The 23,604-nt window shown below is 35.7% G+C and overlaps 3 protein-coding genes across 6 annotated transcripts in view; 2 read left to right on the top strand and 1 right to left on the bottom strand.

Annotated features, from left to right (window-relative positions):
• strip2 (striatin interacting protein 2) overlaps positions 1–2,687 on the top strand; it is a 29,060-nt gene extending 26,373 nt beyond the window's left edge. For both annotated transcript variants that reach the window (XM_016535336.1, XM_016535337.1), the window contains 2 exons: positions 174–378; positions 1,416–2,687. In XM_016535336.1, coding sequence (XP_016390822.1) covers positions 174–378; positions 1,416–1,663 — 453 coding nt within the window. In that variant the 3' untranslated portion in view covers positions 1,664–2,687. The remainder of the gene's footprint in view (positions 1–173; positions 379–1,415) is intronic.
• A 738-nt stretch (positions 2,688–3,425) lies between these two features.
• Positions 3,426–19,473, top strand: LOC107725922 (deleted in malignant brain tumors 1 protein-like). Of its 3 annotated transcripts, XM_016535339.1 has the most exons (13): positions 4,220–4,280; positions 6,213–6,280; positions 6,959–7,047; positions 11,523–11,561; positions 11,706–12,059; positions 12,535–12,843; positions 14,620–14,922; positions 15,016–15,321; positions 16,054–16,356; positions 17,532–17,837; positions 18,822–18,910; positions 19,002–19,103; positions 19,187–19,473. In XM_016535339.1, the coding sequence occupies exons 3-12, from the start codon at positions 7,023–7,025 to the stop codon at positions 19,098–19,100; spliced, it is 2,133 nt and encodes a 710-aa protein (XP_016390825.1). In that variant the 5' UTR covers positions 4,220–4,280; positions 6,213–6,280; positions 6,959–7,022; the 3' UTR covers positions 19,101–19,103; positions 19,187–19,473. The 3 variants fall into 3 exon arrangements, with proteins under 3 accessions (XP_016390826.1, XP_016390825.1, XP_016390829.1); XM_016535340.1 differs by lacking the exons at positions 6,213–6,280; positions 6,959–7,047 and adding an exon at positions 3,426–3,449 and having other exon boundaries at positions 4,192–4,280; XM_016535343.1 differs by lacking the exons at positions 4,220–4,280; positions 6,213–6,280; positions 6,959–7,047 and adding an exon at positions 10,666–10,946.
• Positions 19,474–20,729: 1,256 nt separating this feature from the next.
• LOC107725928 (soluble scavenger receptor cysteine-rich domain-containing protein SSC5D-like) overlaps positions 20,730–23,604 on the bottom strand; it is a 6,591-nt gene continuing 3,716 nt past the window's right edge. The window contains exons 5-8 of the mRNA XM_016535353.1: positions 22,341–22,637; positions 21,267–21,361; positions 20,992–21,085; positions 20,730–20,897 (exon numbers count right to left, since the gene is read on the bottom strand). Of these exons, the coding sequence (XP_016390839.1) occupies positions 20,866–20,897; positions 20,992–21,085; positions 21,267–21,361; positions 22,341–22,637 (518 nt within the window). The 3' untranslated portion in view covers positions 20,730–20,865. The remainder of the gene's footprint in view (positions 20,898–20,991; positions 21,086–21,266; positions 21,362–22,340; positions 22,638–23,604) is intronic.

The raw sequence follows: 23,604 nt of genomic DNA, 5'->3' as shown, positions 1-23,604 counted from the left end.
TCTAATTGTTTAATGCAATCTGTTCATGTGGAGAAAATGAATATAAAGGAAAAAAAATATTTGTTTATACATCTGTTCATAAATTATTGAATTCTATTATTTGAGGCAGTTCATGTATGAATGGTTTTACATACAATTTTCAATGGTTTGTGTTGGGTCTCTTTCCTTTCCAGATGCTTGTGGTGTTCAAGTCTGCTCCTATCCTCAAGAGGGCGCTCAAGGTTAAACAGGCCATGATGCAGCTCTACGTCCTCAAACTTCTCAAGATACAGACCAAGTATCTGGGCCGCCAATGGAGAAAGAGTAACATGAAAACCATGTCTGCCATCTACCAGAAAGTCAGACATCGGCTCAATGACGACTGGGCGTATGGGAATGGTAAATATCAGGGGGTTTTTAGTCAGGGTTGGGGGCAGAGCCTGTGAGAAAAATCCTGTAGAAGGTGTACTGTAGGTTTAGCATCGGATTCAGATTTAGAATGTTTTTATTCTAGTGTTTTAGAATGTTTTTAAATTTTGAATTATTTCCTTGGTGAAACATGGGTCATAAGCTGCAATTCAGAAGCTGCATCTTTTAAAGGTGCTGTATGTATTATTATTTTTTTTTACTGTACTAAAGCATAAAAATACTGTTTTATGTTTTCAGATATTTAGGAAACGTGCTTAGTTCACATACTTTTTTTTCTCAGAAAAACAACGCTACAGCCAGTTATTCTACTATGAAATGTATGTTGATGTTCTGTGTCGGAATGTCTGTTTTTGTTTTGGTCTGTTTGATTCCGCCCACTGCCAATTTACCCAATAGTTTTTCAACACCGAGTTGCCAGTTGTTGGAAAACACAGCATATTGGAGCCATGGAAGCCAGCAAATTAACTGGGTTAGAGATCGCAGATTCTAAAAAGCCTCAGAAACCATCTAAAAATCTCTATGACCAGATGGAATATTAAAACACTGATAAATCAACTTACAGTGTAAGGCTTGTCGCCTTCCTTTGTAAATTGCACTCGTTCCTGTTCCATGTCCTCAGTGTGGCAACCCTCGTGAATGTCGAATCTGAGGAGGAGGGGGCAAGAGAAACGACCCTCTCAAATATTTTGAATTTGTAATTCAGTACCCATTTCAACCACTAGCTGTCAATATTACATACTGCACCTTTAGAGGCTGCATTTAAAGACCAAATGCATCACAGCAGTGTGACAGGCTTTTTGGAGGCTCCTTCAAATGCAGCCTCGAAATGCATCTTTCAATTCCCAGGTCATGAAAGATACAACAAATGGATCCCTTGCGGCACAGACTAACCATTTAACAATGTTTGGTTCGACCTTCGAAGGATGCAGCCCCTGAATTGGGACCCAGCTATTGTAGTTGTTCCTTATATGTAATGCATGCTTCTATTTTTCATTCTCTTTTGCCAGATATTGACGCTCGGCCGTGGGATTTCCAGGCGGAGGAGTGTGCACTACGCGAGAGCATCGAGAAATTCAACACGCACCGTTACGATAAGAATCAGAACAGTGATTTTACACCAGTAGACAACTGCCTCCAAAGTGTTTTAGGCCAGCGTGTCGACCTGCCCGAAGACTTTCATTACAGCTATGAGATGTGGCTTGAAAGAGAGGTTTTCTCCCAACCTATTCAGTGGGAAGGTCTGCTACAGGCCTAGTGATCCTGCTGTGATTATTACGGGACTTTTTGTTTCTTATTAAACCGACACATTTACTGTGGGATCACGCAAATACTCAAAGCACTGAGGGTCTGCCGTTCCTGTTCTGCAATGAATTCTTGTAAATAGAGATATATGTGAATATAGAATGGTGGTCTTCCTTATTCTGTGTAAAAGCATTTGATGCTTTGGGTAAAAACACAAATATATATGTGTATGGAATGAAAGAATGATATCTAACTGAAGCACACTTTATGTATAATAACTGCACAATACAGTATTCTAACATATATACTATTCTGAAATGATCAAGATTTATTTATATGGTCACTCACTGTGTCTAATTGTGGAAACGTTTGATATTTATGTAAATATGAACACTTCATGAGGTTGTGAGGTTCCACCTGAGGCAGGGTCTCTCTTAAAAAGTGGTTGTGTGGAGTTGATGTTAAAAAATTAATTGATTTTTTTCCCCGTAGCATCATGTGTTAAACAGGAGGGTGTCTATGTTCTCGAGAAAGCAGTGAGTCACCACTTTTTGTCCCCATGTAGCACTGCACATCACACAAAAGACCCCTGAGCAGCGCAATACACGCATTCAAAGTGTCCTTGGTGACTGTACCGTCACCCACACTAAGCATGTCGCTCACTAAATGGTGCTGGTTTTTAACACTTCATTTTATCTCCTTGTTACTTGCATCATTCTCTTCTTGAGATTAACACTGTATGAAATGTTTGTGCTCTCTCCATCAAAACAGTGTCACAGACAGCACCTCACTGTTTATTCATGCTTGTTTTACAGGGTTTATCTTGCAATATCATTTCTTCTTTTTTTTATTCTCATTGTTTTGTATTAAACTAAGGTGCTGTGTAAATGAAACTACCTATGATGATCCATGCCAAATACAGCACCATCACATTTTTATATGTACACTGATTTGTTGTACTTGTACAGACTGCACTGTAAGTGAATGTGGAAAATTGATGTAAGAGTCTTTAATAAATTATAAAGAGAGTTAAATAATCATAACCTTGTGTAACATATCTCTGTCTGCAGTTTTAGTTTAGTGTCATATTTCCTCACACACTAGATGATCCACAAAGAGAGATGACTAAATTGTGAAGATTCAGTTTATCACAAGAGGTCGTTAAGTTGAACGTATTGTGACCGATTCCTTTAATGTAAATCTCTTAAATGGTCAGCATATGATAGTTGTTTTTCAGTTGTATTCCATCACATTTATTTCTCATGGATAAAATCAAAACTGACCATTGAGTCAGTTTTATATATATATAATATATATAAACGATGCTAAAATTCAGCTTTGAAATCACAGGAATAAATTACATTTTAAAATATATTCAAATAGAAAGCAGCTATTTTAAATATTAAAAATATTTCACAATATTACTGCTTTTGCTGTATTTTGGATCAAATAAATGCAGGCTTGGTGAGCAGAAGAGAATTCTTTAAAAAGCATTAAAAATCTTGCTGTCCAAAAACTTTTGACTGGTAGTGTATAGTGTAACGTATCTCAACTGCCTGCTTTTTTTCCTTGCCTTTAAATCTGCAGTTTTTCCTCCGCTCCTCTAGGCGGCGCAAGCGGGTTTCACCTTCAGTCCGACACCTTCAGCTGCTTGACAACAAGACGCTTGATGACAGTCACAACAACACGTGCAGATCCTGCAGATGACAGCTGTTAATGTCCGTTTAAAAACATGTTTTTCAGCTAATCAGCAAATCGGTCCGATTAAACGCTGGAATTGAGTGTCGCGCGACTCACCTGTAAGTAACTTTATGCATGAAGCGAATTTCTCTTGTTAAATGACTTGCACGCGCTGTATAGCAAATGAATCGGTAGTTGTTGCGTTACGTTTATAATCTCTGACCGAGTCGCCAGATATTGACATTATAAAGTGTAATAATAAGGAATGGCGCTGTTTGTCTCTGTTGACGCTGCAGCAGGTGTTGTGTGAAGCTCTGATGTTCTGCTGCTTTATGCTTTTTCTACTTCTAGTTCTGATAATAAGAGCCATAATAAGACCAGAGCCGTTAAAATGCTTTTTTCTTTATTTAAAAAAATACGTCGCAAAAAATTAAAAGTGTGATGCAATAAATTAAATGTGATGTTAGTTCAGTTTACAGGGACACTCTGCGATTGGATTTCATTGCAAATCATTTGCTCGTGATGTTTTTATAATCCTGTTCTGATGTTTTGTAGATCAGGGATTCTTCTGGATGGGAAGATTTTTTTAAATTATTATTATTATTAGCATTAGCATTATTATTCAGCATTTCCACTGATTTTTTTTTTTTGTGGCCTGCAAGAAAGTAATTTAATACCATCATCAGAACTAAACCGAAATGAACAGCAGATTGAATGAAACTGATTGATACAGCATTACTAATAGATAGAGCATTAATAGAATCTGCAGTATTTGATAAATATGCAACATTAATATATCTCTATTTTTATTACCTGTTTTTTTTTACTAATAATGTCTTTATTTCTGTCTTGACTGAACAGAATAAGTGCTGTGCTGTGGATTGTAAAGCAGAGCTCTGGGGCGTGTGGACAGACACTGACTGTAATGATGAACATCTGCTCGTGGACAGGTAATGCTTATAATGTGTGTTGTTTACTAGTTAATGTGTAGGTTACCGTCATTTTCTTTCTGAAGGGCCTCTCCTTCGAAAAGCAAATGATGGTAACCTAAGTAGCTGGGGAAGGGACGGGGGATGATAATTTTTATGCAGCTTTCTTTTTATTTTCCAGTCTGTCCAAAAGCATAACCACTGCTGGTCACAGTGCGGGAAGCTCCAGAGGGAGACCGTACTGGTATCCCCCTTCTTTGGGCGCGCCTTCTGTTGACTTGTGAGTTCCCAATAAAGAAGTTAAAGTACGCTGTGTATGTGATTTAATGAGGTGAGATTTGAATCCATGTCTTCATCACAGGTTTATCCTCCAACATTGTGTGCTTATCCACTACTAGACCATCCTGGATTTCATATTGTGTTGTGGCATTTGAGTGACTTTGTTGGATGAGATTGATTTACAGTAAGAAATAGTGGTATTTGAACTCCGATCGCCCAGATTCAAACACAAAGCTTTATCTCTCGAGCCACTGAGTCTGTTGAGTTGATGAGTGTTTTGAGCAGGCCTTAATTGAGAGATTTGTTCTAAATTATGAATAATAACTCTGGGTTTGAACCAGGACTTTGATGCTTGAGATTGAAGCCTTTAACCACTGAGCCACAGAAGCTGAGATGTTGTGCTGGTGTTGTTTTTTTAGTGTCATTTAGATTTTAAGTTTAGCTTAATGTAGGTTTAGGATGAGTAAAAGACATTCAATGCATCTGTGTGATTTGACCACAAATGCATTGGAGCTTCATGAGTAAAAGTCTCATGTTTAGCCACTGCACTCCAGGTAAAATAGATGGTTTACTATTGTTTTATCTTGTTTGTAGTGTAAATCTCATTTAACGTGATACAAAACTTGCTAGATTTGACCCAGTACTTTCACACCCAAAGGTGAACAAAATCCACCGTATCACAGAGACTGTGTTAAATTCACTGTTGGTTTTGGTCTTTTACATTAGCATTTATTATGATAATTTGCAGCAGTGCAATTGACAAAAATCACCACAGGAGGGTGAAACCAGGTTAAGATTTTTATACTCGATTGTAATTCACAAAAATCACCACAGGAGGGCAAAATAAATTGAAGTTTATTATACTCTATTGTAATTGACAAAAATTACCACAGGAGGGCGAAACCAGGTTAAGATTTTTATACTCAATTGTAATTCGCAAAAATCCCCACAGCATGTCTAATGAGTCTACTCTTAACCGAGTCTAATGAACGCCCTCCTGTGGTATTTTTTGTGCATTGAATTTTTATGTCATTGTTTGTGTGTGATTTGGTTGGTTAAGGCTAGAAAGGAGCTAGCTGTGGCTACTGGGCATGCGCACATCAATATAGCGTAATTTGTGTCACACTGTGCCACAATAATGACTATTTTTACATTATTGTAAGGGGTAGGTTTAGGGTTGGGTTAGGTGTAGACGTTAATAAAATACAACCTAATAGGTAGAAAATTACATTTCATTGTTAGTTTCGGTCGGAGATGTATCCCTTCTAGCCACAACCGATTTTGTTCTGTCCTCTTTTGCTAAAATAAACTGATACACAAAAAAGTCAGAGGACCTAAAGCGGGCCTCCTGTGGTGATTATTGTGAATTACAGCGCTGCAAATTGAGTCAAATGAACTTAAGCAGGAACTTGTTCTGTTCTCTCTGTTCTTGTAATACATTTAAAAAAAAAAAAATTTTTATACATGAAAAAATATCAAATGATCAAGACTAACGTTCAAAGGTGATCTTGGCACTAGTTTTTCCTCCGCTCCTCTAGGCGGCGCAAGCGGGTTTCACCTTCAGTCCGACACCTTCAGCTGCTTGACAACAAGACGCTTGATGACAGTCACAACAACACGTGCAGATCCTGCAGATGACAGCTGTTAATATAGATTTAAAAACGTGTTTTTCAGCTAATCAACAAATGAAACCGACACACGGTCCGATTAAACGCTGGAATTGAGTGTCACGCGACTCACCTGTACGTAACTTTCCGCATGAAGCCAATTTCTCTTGTTAAATGACTTGCACGCGCTGTATAGCAAATGAATCGGTAGTTGTTGCGTTACGTTTATAATCTCTGACCGAGTCGCCAGATATTGACATTATAAAGTGTAATAATAAGGAATGGCGCTGTTTGTCTCTGTTGACGCTGCAGCAGGTGTTGTGTGAAGCTCTGATGTTCTGCTGCTTCATGTTTTTCTGCTTCTAGTTCTGATAATAAGAGCACAGTTATTAAAACACTTTTTTGTTTTAAAAATATATAGCAAAAAATTAGAGCAGTTTACAGGCAGTGACTAAACACTCGATTGGTTTTCATTGCAAATGATTTGCTTGTTTTGTTTTTATAATTAAGTTGTGATGTTTTGTAGATCAGGGATATTTTTGATGATTTTTTTAAAATTAGTATTATTTTTATTATTTAGTATTTCCACTGAGTTTTTTTTTTGTGGCCTGCAAGAAAGTAATTTAATAACATCACCAGAACTAAACTGAAATGAACAGTAGATTGAATGAAACTGATTGATACAGTATTACTGACGTATAATAGTATAGAGTCTGTAGTATTTTATAACTATGCAACATTAATATATTTAGCTATTTTTATTACCTGTTTTTTTTTACTAATAATGTCTTTACTCCTGTCTTGACTGAACAGAATAAGTGCTGTGCTGTGGATTGTAAAGCAGAGCTCTGGGGCGTGTGGACAGACACTGACTGTAATGATGGACATCTGCTCGTGGACGGGTGATGTATCTACTGTGTGAATGTGTGTTCTAGTGCACTAAACATGTAGGTTACCATCATTTTCTTTCTGAAGGGCCTCTCCTTTGAAAAGCAAATGATGGTAACCTAAGCAGCTGGGGAAGGGACGGGGGATGATAATTTTTATGCAGCTTTCTTTTTATTTTCCAGTCTGTCCAAAAGCATAACCACTGCTGGTCACACAGAGACCTGGCTGGGATCAAACCAGCAACCTCTGAACCCGTGAGGCAGCGCTCTTACCTGTGAGCCACAGGTCTCTTGTTAGAGCATGTGAAGGAACTTATTTTTGACTGTTGACTTGTGAGTTCCCAATAAAGAAGTTAAAGTACGCTGTGTATGTGATATAATGAGGTGAGATTTGAACTCATGTTTCTATCACAGGCTCATCATCAGAAAACATGTGTTTATCCACTAGCCCATCGTGGATTTCATATTGTGTTTTGGTATTTGAGCGATTTTGTTGGATGAGATAAAGTAGGCAATAGTGCAGTTTGAACCAGGACTTTCATGTTTGAGATTGAAGCCTTTAACCTCTGAGACACAGAGACTGTGATGTTGCATACTTTTATTTTTTAGGGTCGTTTAGATTTGTCGTTTAGTTGTTTGGTTAATCTTAATGTAGGTTTATGCTGAATAAAACATTTGATTGCTTCTATTGGGTTAGTTCAAAGTTACATGAATAGTCATGCACCACTAGGCTTTAGTTAAAACAAGTGGTTTTCTACGGTTTTATCTTGTTTGAACCTCATTTTAAATTTAAAACTTGCTAGATTTGATTCAGTACTTTCACACCCAAAGGGTGAACAATTATCCACCGTATCACAGACAGTGTTTAAGCCACTATCATTTTCGGTCTTTTATATTAGCATTTTTTTATACATTTAATTTTTTGTAATTTAATCCTCAAAATTTAACACTTTCTTTTTAAAATTTAAAATATAGAAGTATTATCCAACTAAACAAAATTATTTATTTACGCTATTCTGGAGGAAATCCTTTTTTTTTCAGTTTAAATAATTTCATATGCAAGTAACTTATTGCATTTCGCTGTGATGTGTTTTCAAAATAATGCCAATCTCAATCAGGTCTAATAACTTGTAAGCTCTATTCTTCTCCAAGAGGGTGAGAGCAGAAGAACGTACCCATAATGCATTGTAATGCCAACAGCCAATCATAATTATTCTCACAATCTGTATGTGATTTAATTTTTCTGGGGCTTGTTAAAACACTGGCAAAATAAAAAAAACTGACGCACTCCAGTGCGAGTGCACTCCACCTCTGCAAGGGGGTGAGAGTATGAACAACAAAGCTATTTGTGCTATGTTCTGTCCTCTCTTCTGTTAAAAATAATACATTTATTAGCAAGAAAGTTAGAATACCTAAAATGATGATTTTTGTAAATGACACCACTGCAAATCGAGTCTGATGTCTTTAAACAGCCCCGTGTGGTGATATTCCTTCTCCTTCATGTGGAGAATTGAGTCAAATGCTTTATTTTACCTGGTTTTGCCTGGGGAAAAAAAACAAAAACAACAACAGGAGCCTGAGTGTGGAAGTGCCAACTTATATATTATTAACACAAAGTGCTTATTATTTTTCATTATAAAATAACATATTTAGTGTTTATATAAACCGAATGATTCTCTTACATTGTTGTGTCCTACCTCTTGATTTGTGTAAAAAAAAAAAAAAAATATATATACTGTATATATATATATATATATATATATTAAAAACATTAAATAAACGCAAGATAGAGGAAGATAAGCTGGCGCCCTCCTGTGGTGAATTGCGTGAGTTGCACTGATGCAACTGTTTTGTTCGCCTGCAACTCGAGATAAAGGAAAACCTTTCATTAAATTATTTTGCATTGATTTAAATTTAAAATATTGATTATTCTGTGTATCAAAACATTTTTAATATTAAAAAATATCTCTGCTAACTGAGTAAAATAAAGATAAACGTGATTTGTTTTTATTTCCAGGCGCCCTCCCGTGGTGAACTGTGTGTATTACTGATGCAACTTATTTGTCAATTAGATAACTCGAGTCAGAGGAAACCTTTGTGTTAAATTATTTAGCACTGATTAAACATTAAACTCTATAAAAAAATGATCACATAAAAAAATTTAAAAAATGCATTGCATGTTGTCAAAGGAACGAATTGTGTGAATTACAATTTTTTATTTTATTTTACAGGCTATCCAGTCTGAATCGTGCACAGATTTAAAATTTGGTCATTTTCAGTATTTGTTTGGACTGCAAAACATTAAGATTTTAATCAGAATTTAATTATTTATATAACTGGATGCCACTTAATTAAACATGTTGCTGTCATATATTGGCAACAATACAGTAAACGGCTGTTTAAAACGAACTGTATTGTGTGTGTGTGTGTGTGTGTGTTTGTTTAACTACATTTGTAGTATTTATTTTCACAATGCAGCATGCAATATCCTAGTATTACAGCCTGTTCATATCTTGCAAATGTAATGTAAATAGGATGTAAAAAGGAACAATGACAATGCATGTGTCGATGTAGCCCAGCTGTGCTATTTTAAATAGAGAAGACTGCTTACCTTACCTTTATTGGCATAAACCTCAATGGTAATGATAATGTATTTGTATCTTTCTGGAAGCCTCCACGTTTGTATGATGTCATACACCTTTATAGCAAACTAGCAAAATTATAATGTTAGGAAATTTAGGAAGTTTCCAAGTTAAAACAAGTGAAATTAAAGTACCACATCTTTCCAACTTTCTTAGTTAAATGGAGCACTATTCTGGAATATTATTTGCTAACCTTTTAAAACTATTGCATTTTGACCCTTTTAAATGCACACAGATCTTACTTGAGCATTCTTATGGCACCGTATGCAAACCTTTGTAAGCTGAATTTTAATGTTTATGAGTTCAGTTGTTACAAGCAGTCTCAGTCTTCTTCCATTTGCCATTTGTTCAGTCCTTTATGTACATTGTAAGAAAAGCAAAAACCAAGACAAATATATGTGCCAAGCCGTGATTTGCATTGGTTTGCCTTAAAACCTATAGTAGCCTACTGAGGGAAAACAGATGCTGATTAATATGTGATTAAAGTTAGTTATTGAAAAGACCGTATGAAGTACAGCACCATTTGTGGCAGAGAAACGTTATATAAATATATTTGAATTTTAAATTTGAAAACTTACTTTGTTGGTTTTTATGGGACTGCATCAAATGACAGCTTAGCAGATACAGTGTTACAAAATAAAGACGTTTTAAAACATTGGCAAAACATTTGTGCATTCACATGTACTGTATGTTTCCATCCTCCAAAAGTTCCTTTAAGATGCTCCTTTGCATATTCTTTAAACACAAGGAGCAAGTTTGCAAGTCATTCATTGCTATTCTTAGCTTATTTGAATATAGTTAAATCAAGATTTGATTGCCAAATGTGTCGAACTTGCTCTTAAGACTTGTGAAAAAAAAAAAAAAAATCTTCAGAACCAGTGATATAAAACAATGCATTTAGCATTTTCATCTCTTTTGTTTACACTGATACCATACATTGCTTAAATTTGTTCATGTTCATTGATTCCAGCAGTTTTTAATATGTGCAATCATTACTTTTGCATTAACAAAAAACCTTGTAGTTAACTTAAGTTAACATGCTTTTCTCAGAGCGGTCCATTGGGTTATTGTGAGCAGATTTCTTTCTTACACTGTATGTGAATAACAGCTGGGGTCAGTCAGAGGAGAGAGGGAGGGAGGGGGTTAAAGCTGCTTTCTTTTAACAAAGGTCTCTTACACCTCTATGAACACACATTCACTCATTCTCAAGGACTGCACAACGAAGAGCCAGACGAGTCACAGCTAAAGGTTTTAACACCTTATTTTTTTCAGGTAATGTCTGATCGTGATCTACTTTTAGCTTGTTGAATGGTGTCACCATAACACAATTGAAAAATAATCATGATTTTGAGTCTCTTTTTACGATGAAAGGGCATATGTATGTTATGAGAAATCATTTAAGATAATTTAGATAATTATATAACATGTAAAATATATACACGTCAAATTAAATACACTGAATGTATGAAGCCATACTGTAGGCCTATAGCTGTAGGAGCTTTTTAAAAATAATTTGAATTAATGTAGTTTTGAAGAAAGTGGTCTTGCAAAAATGGTAAAAAAAAAAAAAAAAAGCAAAACAAAACAATATAACCAATATTTTAAACCAGTTAAATGCAGTATATCCCATTTTCATTAAATCCTAAAGAATTGCACAAATATACATATACTAGTAAGATACATATAATAGTAAGAACAATTATAAAATTTTGCTGTTTTTATGTGAGCATTTTGTTGAAGTTAAAACAACTTTTAAATCACAATTATCATTGAGCATTAGTAGTTGCTGAAGTTTTGTCGTTATTTTTCAGTTTTTGCTGCTTATTGATAACATTTGTTTCTTTTCAGTAACTATGCTGTACTTCTTGAGCTTCATTCTGCTTCTAGGTGAGAAACAGAAATACGATCACAATGTATTGTATACAAAAAAAATCAGGTTTTACTATCCTTGTGGGACGTTTGGGCTTTACCTGGACCACAAATCCCACCGTTTTATGTGACTCCCCTCAACTTGTTGTGTTTTTCATACAGACAGTGTAGAAAATGCACTTGTCAGTAAAACCAGCGCAATCAGTGACGTCTCGGTGAGGTTGTTGGACGGTACTGATGCTTGTTCTGGAAGGGTCGAAATTTACAAGGACAGCGACTGGGGCACCATTTGTGATGAAGGGCTGGATGATGTCGAAGGCAACTTGGTCTGCTATGAGGCAGGCTGCGGTCCTCTCATATCCATACAGCCTAGTGCTTTCTTTAAAGAGGGTTCGGGATCAGTACTGACGGATGACCTAAACTGTTCTGGGAACGAGAGCTCTGTGCTCGACTGCAATTGGGGGAACCACACCGACGTGTGTGACCACACGAAAGATGCTGGAGTCATCTGTGACTGTAGGTTACATTCATATTAGTATTCAAAATTCAATTCGTACATTATTCCAACACTCTTAAAAATAAAGGTTCCAAAAGGAGGGCTTTGTAGCATTTTGGGTTTCACGAAGAACCTTTCAGTGAACAGTTTGAGTGAAGAAAATTGTAATAATCTAAAGGTTCTTCATGAAACCATTCATGCTAACAAAACAAAGGTTCCACAAAAGTTTGATGCCGTAGAAGAAGTGTTTTGAAGTTCCCCAAAGAACCGTCCTTAACAATAATTAAAAAAGTTACATTTTCATAATGTGAAGAAAATCTAAAAAATCTAAAGAACTTTCCACTTTAAAGAACCTTTTGTGCAAAGCGAAGGGTCCATGGATGTTAAAGGTACTTTGTGGAACTATAGAATTCAATAAAGAGCCTTTAATTTTTTTACAGTGAAAAGGAATGTTTATTCTTAAGAGTGAAAGAACTTATGGAACTTTTAATTTAGCCACCCTTAGGTTACAAGGCGGCAGCGGCACGTGTTCTGGGAGAGTGGAGATTTTCCACGACAGACAGTGGGGAACGGTCTGCGGCACCACCTGGGATCTTTTGGACTCAGTGGTGGTGTGTAAAGAACGTGGCTGTGGAAGCCCAGTAGCTTCATACTACAATGCTTATTTCGGGAAGGGAGCAGGTCCAGTATGGATGGATGGCGTCAGCTGCACTGGTCGTGAGAGTTTGCTGAAAGATTGTGTGTTTAGCGGTTGGGGAGTGACCACTTGCACTCATGCCAATGATGCTGGAGTCACTTGCTCAGGTAAGTACGATCACCTGAACCTGAAATAATAGCAAAGAAATACACTGGGTATGTTTATATGCACTAATTTCTGTCAATCTGAATGAATCCAATCCAATTTCAGATTCTGAAAGTTCTGTTTACACATTGTAAAACCCAATGGTAACTTAAAGGTGCTGTGTGTCATTTTTTGACTGTGCTAAAGCATAAAAATACCATGTGTTTGCAGGCATTTAGGAACGTTAAGTTCACATACTTGTTACTCCGAAAAACAATGCTACAATAAGTAATTCTACTTTTAAGATGTGCGTTCCGTGTCAGAATGTCTGTTTTTGTTTTGGTCTGTGTGATTCCACCCACTGCCAATTTACCCAATAGTATTTCGGCACCCCGGGTTGCCAGTTGGTGGAAAATACAACTTTTGCAGCCATGGAAGCCATGCAAAAGAACTGAGTCAGAGATCACAGATTCTACCCAAAAAAAAAGCCTCGACATCCAGAGGCATACTCAACAACAAATCAACTCAACAACTTTCAGTGCAAGGCTTGTCGCCTTCCATTGTCAATTGAACTTGGTCCTCTTGCATGTCCTAATCTGGCAACCCGCGTGAGCATCGAGTCTGAGGAGGAGAGGGTGGGGAAAACAACTCTCTGCAATATTTTGAATTTAGACTGCAGTACACATTTCAAGCGCTAGCTGTCAATATTACATCCTGCACCTATCAACCGTTTTAGAAAACCGATTAGCGAGTATAAAAACGGAACTACTGTAAGCTATAATAAACTATAGTAATCCATAAATCAATGTACACATTTTGTGTAATTTCAACATTTACTCTAACAGTCTGAAACAAAGCATGCTGCGAAAATAAAATCTGCTGAAATTCATTTAGTTTAAGTTCAGCTTAATGTAATCAGTTGAGTTAATGTAACTTTAAGTAATATTTAAGTAAAATGAATATTTCATTTAGTACTAAACTTGACAATTAGGTTTTTACAGTGATATGAACCCTAAACTTTGCAATCGGATTCTCATTTTTGTTTACATGTGAAATCATTGTACTCTGAACAAAACATCAGCCAAAGAAAACCATGCTATAATGCCACCGTAGTTAGTGCAAGTATAATTGCCATTTTTGCATTAATGACATCTACCAAAAATGAGCCTAAATACCTAATTTTTAAAGAAAATATTTAGTAAATATTTAGTCTCTTCCACTGACCAATCCGTAAGACGTGAATAAGCATACATACATTTGTAAAAATTAAAATACATTTAAATGTATTTAAAAAAGTCAAAACATATGCATCACGGCATGTGCGCAAGGTATTTTTGAATCTGATTGAGGTAATCGCATTCAAGCATTTACATGCTTTGTTTTTTTTCTCTTACTAATCAGATTATTTCAGGTCTACACCACCCCTTTAAATTCAATAGAAACTGAATTTAAGGCGTTTAATTCAATTGATGGCTCAATAGTTCAGTCCGAAAATTAATTTAATCGAGTTCAATTGGACTGATTGAGGTGCTTACATGAAAGCTTTTGAATTAGATTGATGGCTCAATAGCTCAATCCAAAATTTAATTAGCATCGAGCTCAATTGGACTGATTGAGGTGTTTAAGGCTTTTCAATCTGACCAATGGCTTAATCAGACTAAAATAGCCTACATGTAAACACCTCAACTGATCCAATTGAGCTCAATCCGAATGAAGTTTTGGATCTGTAAGTTCCAGAAGTTACTGTAAGCATGTGTTGATGGAGTGTTTTTACAAATGTTCTCCTTTCTCTTCTTTAGAGTTTATGCTTGTAGATGGACCAAACACTTGCTCTGGGAGGGTGGAGGTCCTCTATGAACATTTTGGGTGGGGAACCGTTTCAGACGACGACTGGAATGTGTTGGGTGGAGATGTGATCTGCAAACAGATGGGTTGTGGAAGTGCACTGAGCGTCAATGGTGGATCTGCTTTTGGGAAGGGTTCAGGTACGGCATGGATGTATAATACCGCATGCACGGGAACTGAAATCTCCCTGAAAAGATGTCTTTCAGGCTATCAGAAAAAGAGTTCGCACAACAATGATGCAGGAGTGGTCTGCAGAGGTAAGTGTGAGCGACAAACAGCGAACTGCAATGATTACGTCAAGACGGCACGTCAAGTGCAATGTGAATTCATCAGAATTTTTCTCCTTTCAGAGGTGAAACTGGTAAACGGCCAAACATTTTGTTCTGGCACTGTGCAAGTTCGTTATACTGGAGATTGGGGCACAATATGTCACTACAACTGGGATCTACCGGATGGTATTGTGTTGTGCCGAGAACTCGGCTGTGGTCCTCTTATAGGGACATACGCGTCAGCTGCTTTTGGGAATGGTACAGGAAATATTCTGATGGATAATGTTCTGTGTACTGGGAGTGAGTCCTCACTGAAGGAGTGTAGTCACTCTACGTCTGTAAACAGCCTCTGTACACATTCACAGGATGCAGGAGTCATCTGCGGAGGTAAATTCAAACAAAAAGAGGTCTGAATTTGACAAATGTACTTGTATATTCAAATATGATGCACATGCTTGCAAACATCTAGTTTTGTTCATGTTGAAAACGGCATATTTCGGACACTGTAGCATTTCTATGACTCCCCCCCCAAAAAAAAATATTGAGAGATTTATTAGGGTGATCAAAAGAGAGAAAGATGTCAAAACAATCACGCAGTACCGTTAACTAATTTTCTGTCATTTAATGCCAAGGTGATAAGACACAAAGTATAGTGTTATATATGTGCATTACTTAAATGATTATTTTAAATGATAAAATTATAGTATAATAAATTATATTATGATAGATTTACAATGTTAATAACTGTGAAACACATCATCACAGTTTGTGAAAAGGTTACATTGTCCAGAAAAAAGCAAAAAAAAACATTTACATTTTATGTGACAACATGCCCCTATAGTGTTCTACAATGGGAATTTGCCTTAATAAAATTTAATTAAATGTAGTCATAAAATATAATCTTACAAAAAGAAAATCAAAAATAAAACAATTAATGCAAATATGTGAAAGGTGGCCAACAAATTGAAACTTAATCATTTATAAATTGTGCATATATAATCACGTGACAACCTGCTCTGACCTGGAATGTATACAGTACAGTATATATGTATACACAGTATATAGAGTTATTCTTACATGCATGTCATCTGAGATGTGGTCACTTACTCTGTCTCTCAGAAGTGAGATTGGTAGATGGAGACAGCATTTGTTCTGGAAGGGTGGAGGTTCTTAGAAACAACCAGTGGGGAACTGTTTGTGGAGACAGCTGGGACATGACTGACGCTGTAGTTGTCTGTAAAGAGCTGGGCTGTGGAAGTCCGGTAGAGGTAAACAAAGGTGCTTATGGAAGCGGTATTGGACCAATATGGATGGATGATGTGAAATGTACAGGCACTGAGTCCACGTTGAAGAACTGCAGGTCAAACGGATGGGGAGTACACAACTGTGAGCACACAAACGATGCAGGGGTCGTCTGCCGAGGTGAACTTCCTGACAGCATTTTCTTACTTTACACATATGTTTCCAAAATATATATCCATGTATGACTTTATCATTTTAATTAGGCTGTTTTAATTTTACTCTGACAATTATTCAATATTATAAATTGCAACTAGATTTGGTGCAATTCATAACATACAACTTCTATAGATCCCCTTAGTAAACGTCCATAACAAGAAAATTGTCATTAAAAAAAAATCCACAAAATACACTAGGAATCAGGGCTGCACAATTTGGTGGGGGAAATTAAATTGTGACTTCACTAATAAAAATTGCGATTTATTTTATTTTATTTTATTTTTTTATGGCTGCAAAATTTGGCCAAAAATTGTGAATATATATCAATATGACTATACAAAGAAGAAGAAAAATAAGAAATGACAAAAATAAGAAATATCACTATTGTAATCAGGGTTATTATAGTTAACTAAAAGTAAAACCTTAAAAAAACGTACATTATGTGAAATGAACTTTAACTGAAATAAAATAAAATAGAAAAAAACTTCAAATTACTTTATTTCAGTTAGTTGCCAAAGCAACATTTTTCATTTTCATTTAGTTTAACTTCAGTTTACATAAAATAACTAACACTACAACTGAAATAAAAAATAATAAAAAAATATGCAGGCATTCAAAAACAAAAGAAAGAAAGAAAGAAAGAAAATAACAAAAATGACAAAAACACAACAAAACCACTGAAAATTGAACTTTGATTGACAGAAATTGTAAAAATAAAAACTAATTATATATTATTATTATTAGTAGTAGTAGTAGTAGTAGTATTATTAGCTATAATAATATCTCAGTGATAAAATAACTCTGACTGTAATATTTCAATGTAAAGAAAATAACAATAATAATAATAATACATTTGAAAACATTTTACAATTATGAGCTGCTTATGCGTAAATGAACACAGTGCAGTGCTTCATTTTGAAACACGCAGCACATATGTTTATTTATTTAAATCGCAGCCTTTGTGATTTGATAATTGCACCAAGCCATATCGCAATTTCGGTTTTATTTTGATGAATCACGTAGCCCTACTGGGTATTATTACAATTACAATCAGTCATTAAATTCCATTACAAATACATTGAATTATCATTGTCTGTATGCATAGAGACGGATCAGGAACTCTTCTGACTTCTTTCTAGAGGTGCGGTTGGTGAACACGAACAACAAGTGTCAGGGCACAGTGCAGGTGTATCATGACGGCCGGTGGGGAACAGTGTGCCACAACAGCTGGGATATCGCAGATGGTTTAGTGCTCTGTAGAGAGCTGGGCTGTGGTGGGAACGCACAGCCCTTGGCAAGTGCCTATTTTGGGCCCGGTGATGGGCTGATATGGATGGATTCACTCAGATGCAAAGGTGACGAGTCAAACCTGAGGAAATGCCAGTTTGGTGGGTGGGGAAACCATCAATGCATTCATGCATATGATGCAGGAATCATCTGCAGAGGTGCGTCCATGTCCAAACCTATACAGTACATCAGTTCTCTATGGAAGCTTGTTTGTTTTTCTCACAATTCTCACAGTTTATCTCTCACATTTCAGATTTTTTCCCCTGAAATTCTGAAGAAAAAAGTCTGAATTACTAGATATAAACTCTGAATCATGAGCTGCTCGCGTGTAAATGAACACAGTGCCTCGCTTCACTCTGAAACACCTTTGCAATCTGATAAATACAATTCTGAGTTTCTATCTCTTGCTATTCTGAGAAAAAAAGTCCAAACTGTGGGATAAAAAGTTGCAAGTACCTTTTTTTATTGTTTTTTTTTTCTGTGGCGGAAAAAAACAACAACAAAAAAACTGTGAAATGTAAATTCAGAATCCGAAGAAAAATGTTAGAATTGCTAGATATAATCTCGGAAATGCGATAAAAGGCAGAATTCTGAGTTCATATTTCACAATTCTGATTTGTTTTTGTTTTTTGCAAGAATTGCGAGAACAAAATCTGAATTGTGAGATAAAAAGTCACAATTACAAAAAAATAAAAAAACTGCAAATGTAAACTTATAACCCTGAGGAAAAAAGACAGTATTGCAAGAAGTAAACTCGGAATTGCGAGAAAAGGGCAGAATTCTGAGTTTATATCTTGCATGCCTGACTTTTTTTCTTCGAATTCTGAGGTTACATTTTGCAATTTTGTTCAGTGGAAAAGTCTGATTTGTGAAATAAAAAGAAATACAGAAATGACCTTTTATTATTTAGGCTTCCATAGTTCTCTGCATTTGCAAATATTAACCAGAAAACTATTTCTATGCAAACATAAAATGATAAACAAAAACAATATCACATAATAAAATAGGCTACTTAGCTGTAGTTATCTGATACAACAAATACAAAACAAAAAAAATATGTGGTTCGGTTATCTTGATTGAAGTCAGTACATCAGATTTTATCACCATATCATATTGCTATAAACAATATCTGTCTTTTATAGAAATTAAAAATGTGCTCAGGATTGAGGTGAACGCTGACTCTGGCGCAAACCCCAACGACCCTTCACACATGACAAAACTACTGGACAAAGTAACAAATATTTCTAATTCAATTACATTTTTCTTTGTATGTCTATTCTTGCCATTGAGTGTCTGTGGTCTCATTCATCTGAATTGCACAGATCAAGGAAGAGCTCAAAAACTCCGGAAATTTCTCTGTCACGTGGAGAACTCAGTTGAATGGGCAGGTGTTTCAGGAAAAGAAATTATTTGATCCCTGACAGGTTTGTAAACTCTTTCTGAATGGGCTTATTTTAAAGATGGAACTTGAATATAGAAATTCAGATCTTCATTCAAATTGTTGCAGGTCTGTTATTTGGAAAGGAGCCATAGAAGAAATGACTTTTCATGACAAATTCAACAGAACAACTGCTCTTGTAGAATCATCCTGATGATGAAGAAATTCTAGAAGTGTTTATAAACTAAAAAGGTTTAATATATTTCACAGCATATGAAATAAAGCATACTGTGAAGAACTTTTTTTTTAGGTTACAGCAGGTCAGCGTCAGTGAAGGTTTGTAATCATTTCGAGTGCATTGATACTTCTGTGTCACTGGCCATTGTTTAATTACTTTCATTGGTTGGAGGTGAAAGGAAAATAAAAATGTGAAACTGATTTTCTTTACTTGTTAAATGTTTATTTGCTTTCTGATTTAATATATTTCTTATATTCATACACCAACCTTCTAAAATAAGTCAGATAATTTGCTTAACTGTGTATTCATTTATATGGTGTTACATTTCATTACACAAACAAATGTTTCCAGAATAAAGCAGATGAATCTTTTTTTTTTTTATTCTAGTAAATAAATAAATAAATAAATAAATGAATATAAATATAAATAAATACAATTCTAAGTTATTCTACTTTGTTCTTCTTCCTGAATTTGCACCAGTACATTATATACGCATTTATTTTCCATATATACAGTTTTCAGTATTGTAGAGTGAAGCAACAGAAAGATTAGCATTATGTCGTTATAATTAGGATTTGACGGTGTGCAATAGGTGCTCATACACCCGAAATCCCGCTGCTTGCACATGCACAGCTCTTAGTAGCGGTTATAAATATTATAAACATTAATATATGTCATAGGCTGTATACAATAAATATTACGCACGCACTAAGGTGAGCCACATGACTTCTCCCCTGCTTTCACACACACACACACACACACACACACACACAAGCCTACCTTTCAGAAGCGAGTGACGGGCTTTAAAACTAATTTGTCATCACCAGCAGCAAAAGTCGTCATCTTTTGTATTCATGTACAGACAGTTTAATTCGCTTTGAAGGCAGTTTTGGATGTACTTCAGGGTGTTTTGCATGTAGACTGCTGATGCCGCTCTAAGGTAGAGGCGAGGGGAGGCAGTAGCGGCACTATGAAGGAAAGTTCATTTAGATTTATATTTAGAAATAAAATCTTTCTCCTTCTTGCTGTCCTGACTGTACAGCTGCCTAGTTCACCCTTCGGCATGCTTTAGCCCTGTCTGTGAATATAACAGGTTTATGATTAAAATCAATAATGCATATATATTTACATATATTTTAAAAAGAGACTCCAACACCTCTCAGTTTACAAACCTGTGGCTGTTCTCTGCTGGTGGAATACCTGCTCATCAGGCTGTGATCTCCAGTTCACACTATACTTCCCTTTACTTTCAACCACATGCCTCATCTGTGAAATTCAGTGAAATTGTAGAAAGAAAACACTCAAGCTAGAGTAATTACACATATTGAGCACACTTTTTTGTCCTTTCACTTTATCAAAAGGTTAAAACTTCATCCATTTTATCCATCTATCTATCTATCTATCTATCATTGCACAGATGTACTTCAGGGTGTTTTGCATGTAGACTGCTGATGCCGCTCTAAGGTAGAGGCGAGGGGAGGCAGTAGCGGCACTATGAAGGAAAGTTCATTTAGATTTATATTTAGAAATAAAATCTTTCTCCTTCTTGCTGTCCTGACTGTACAGCTGCCTAGTTCACCCTTCGGCATGCTTTAGCCCTGTCTGTGAATATAACAGGTTTATGATTAAAATCAATAATGCATATATATTTACATATATTTTAAAAAGAGACTCCAACACCTCTCAGTTTACAAACCTGTGGCTGTTCTCTGCTGGTGGAATACCTGCTCATCAGGCTGTGATCTCCAGTTCACACTATACTTCCCTTTACTTTCAACCACATGCCTCATCTGTGACATTCAGTGAAATTGTAGAAAGAAAACACTCAAGCTAGAGTAATTACACATATTGAGCACACTTTTTGTCCTTTCACTTTATCAAAAGGTTAAAACTTCATCCATTTTATCTATCTATCTATCTATCTATCTATCATTGCACACATTGTTTGATAAAAGTTAACATGAATCTTACCATATCCAGAAGCTTATTCTTGATATCTGGGTCATTGACATTGACTCCAATCTCGGCCTTCACCACAATCCTCACCACAACTCGTCTCACAGTTGCTGTGAAGTGAAACATTGACAAGGAAGAATGATTTGTCATAATGACATCTTGTCATTGCATTTGTCAGGAAAACTGGGATGTGAATGACATTCTCAACCCTCATCTTGTGGTTAAAAACCAGGTATAACTTCTGTGTTAGGGGTCAAATTGACAATGATTTTCAGGCAATCTGCCAAAAATACACTATGGAAAATGCTACAGATTCATGTAAAAACACAAAACATCTATTGTGTCCTATCTGAGACGAAAAATATAAAATTGGCAAGAAATTTAAAATCTGTTTTTATTGTATTATTTTTTATTGTTAAAGGTCAATTTGACCCACACATCTATATGTTCAGAATTATCTGAGGTGCAAAGAATAAATAACATCTAACATAATTTTGTACTTCTTAAACCCTCCCTTGTGAGGGTAAAAATGGTTTCTCATTCTCTTCGATGCTGCAACAGTCTAGTAATTGAGATCTAAAAAACTAACAACAAACAAACTTTGGCAGAATTGTTTTGACTGTGAAATTTGCCAGTGAATTTACCTTGGATTATTCAGAATGGCTGCAATATAACAAAGAGTGAAAAATTTAAGGGGGTCTGAATACTTTCCGTACCCACTGTATTTCATATTTTAGTGTCTGACGAGTTAAAATAAAGTTTTTTTTTTAACCTGACTCTTTAGTGTTTTTCAGAGTGTTGATTTTTTTCAAAATGCATGGAAACCACTGAGGGTCAATGGGGAGTCTATATGACCCCAATACAAAGATTTCCAAAATTTCCACCTATGATTTCCATCTATGTGTTGAACCTTTGCATGCACATTCATGACCCTAAATGAGAAATATTCACCAAATTTCAAGAAGAAATAAATAGTTTAACCAGTATTTCTAGCAGTTTGAAAATCGAGTGTAGGTCAAATTGACCCCAACACAACAGGAAGGTTAAGCTGTACATCATTTGAGAGGCTCACATGTAAGTTGAACTTACTTTGGCAAAAAGCTCCCGCATGAAGCCCATTCAAACAACTGCTCACACCCCATCCGGTAAAAGGACAGTCCTGCACCGTAAACTCATTTCCTGTACAGGCCAGTTCATCCATCGATGTTTGCCCTGAAGTTTCCACATACTCTTTCAGCTCTGCAGTGTCTCCACAATCCAGCTCTCGACACAACACTGTAGCATCTGCTAGATCCCAGCCCGAGTGACACACTGCGCCCCACTGCTCATTATACCGAATCTGAACTCTGCCATCACACTCACTGGAACCATCGACCAGCTTCACATCTGTCGAAAGAGCTTTACATGTTAACACTTGCAATAATAATAAGCAATAATACTGTTTGCGTGATGTCTGTACAGTTCACAGTCTGTACAGTTTACAGAAACTGATGTGCCATTTTTGAAAGAAATGTGCTTTAAATCTATTATTTTATTATAAATCTATTATCCCAGCATTATCAATTTTGAATTTGCATACATGTAAATTTGAGTTTTGACTAAACTATACTAAGTTTATTGACTTAAAAGAATAATTCACCAAAAATGAAAATTATGTTATCTTGAAAGCAGTGGTAACACTTTATAATAAGATCCCATTAGTTAAAGTTAGTTATGAGCATATGTTTTTATAGTATTTATTAACCTTCAAATAAAAATACAACACTCTTTTGGTTCTCCAGAGAACCAATCAGTAAATAACCATTTTAATAATCTGAATAACTTTTCTTCTGCTATAAAGAACCTTTTGTGGAATGTAAAGTTTCTATAAATGTTAACGGTTCTTAATGGAACCATCAATGCCAATAAAGAACTTTTATTTTTAAGAGTGAACTGTTCATTGTTAGGGTTGGGTATCGTTTGGTTTTTTTTCGATACAGGTGCCAAATCGATAAATAATAAATAAATAAATAAAAATTCCCCCCAAAAATGATGGATTGGCCATTAGCACTATAAACACATGATGTCTGTTTCATTCATACTGGACGCCAGAGGGCGCCCTTGCACAGAAAATCCACATATCCAGTCACAGAAGTAGAGAACTCATGACCCTCCAGGAAATCCCTTATATGGAGTCATTATTTATAATAAATAAAAAGAAAATAAGTGGAAAGAATAGAGAAAGAATAGAGAATGCTAGTGTTAGAGGCTCCTTTTTCTTTATAAATAAAACAAGTAGTTAGAATAGTAGAGTGAATCTAAACAAGTAAATAGAATAGAGAGTGCAAATGTTAGAGGGTCAAGTTTTTTAATA

The sequence above is a fragment of the Sinocyclocheilus rhinocerous genome, unplaced genomic scaffold, assembly GCF_001515625.1.
Source record: "Sinocyclocheilus rhinocerous isolate Xijiao unplaced genomic scaffold, SAMN03320098_v1.1 scaffold395, whole genome shotgun sequence".
Lineage (NCBI taxonomy): Eukaryota > Metazoa > Chordata > Actinopteri > Cypriniformes > Cyprinidae > Sinocyclocheilus > Sinocyclocheilus rhinocerous.
Note: the sequence above shows the minus strand (reverse complement) of the source record. Positions and strands in the feature narration are given on the sequence as shown.

What these genes read in the sequence shown, in the direction of transcription:
- LOC107725922 (XM_016535340.1), top strand. Translation starts at nt 4,256, where the DNA reads ATGATGAACATCTGCTCGTGGACAG. An exon ending in TGCTGGAGTCATCTGTGACT is followed by an intron (nt 12,060 to 12,534) that starts GTAGGTTACATT and finishes CTTTTAATTTAG; the next exon opens with CCACCCTTAGGTTACAAGGC. An exon ending in TGACAAAACTACTGGACAAA is followed by an intron (nt 18,911 to 19,001) that starts GTAACAAATATT and finishes TGAATTGCACAG; the next exon opens with ATCAAGGAAGAGCTCAAAAA.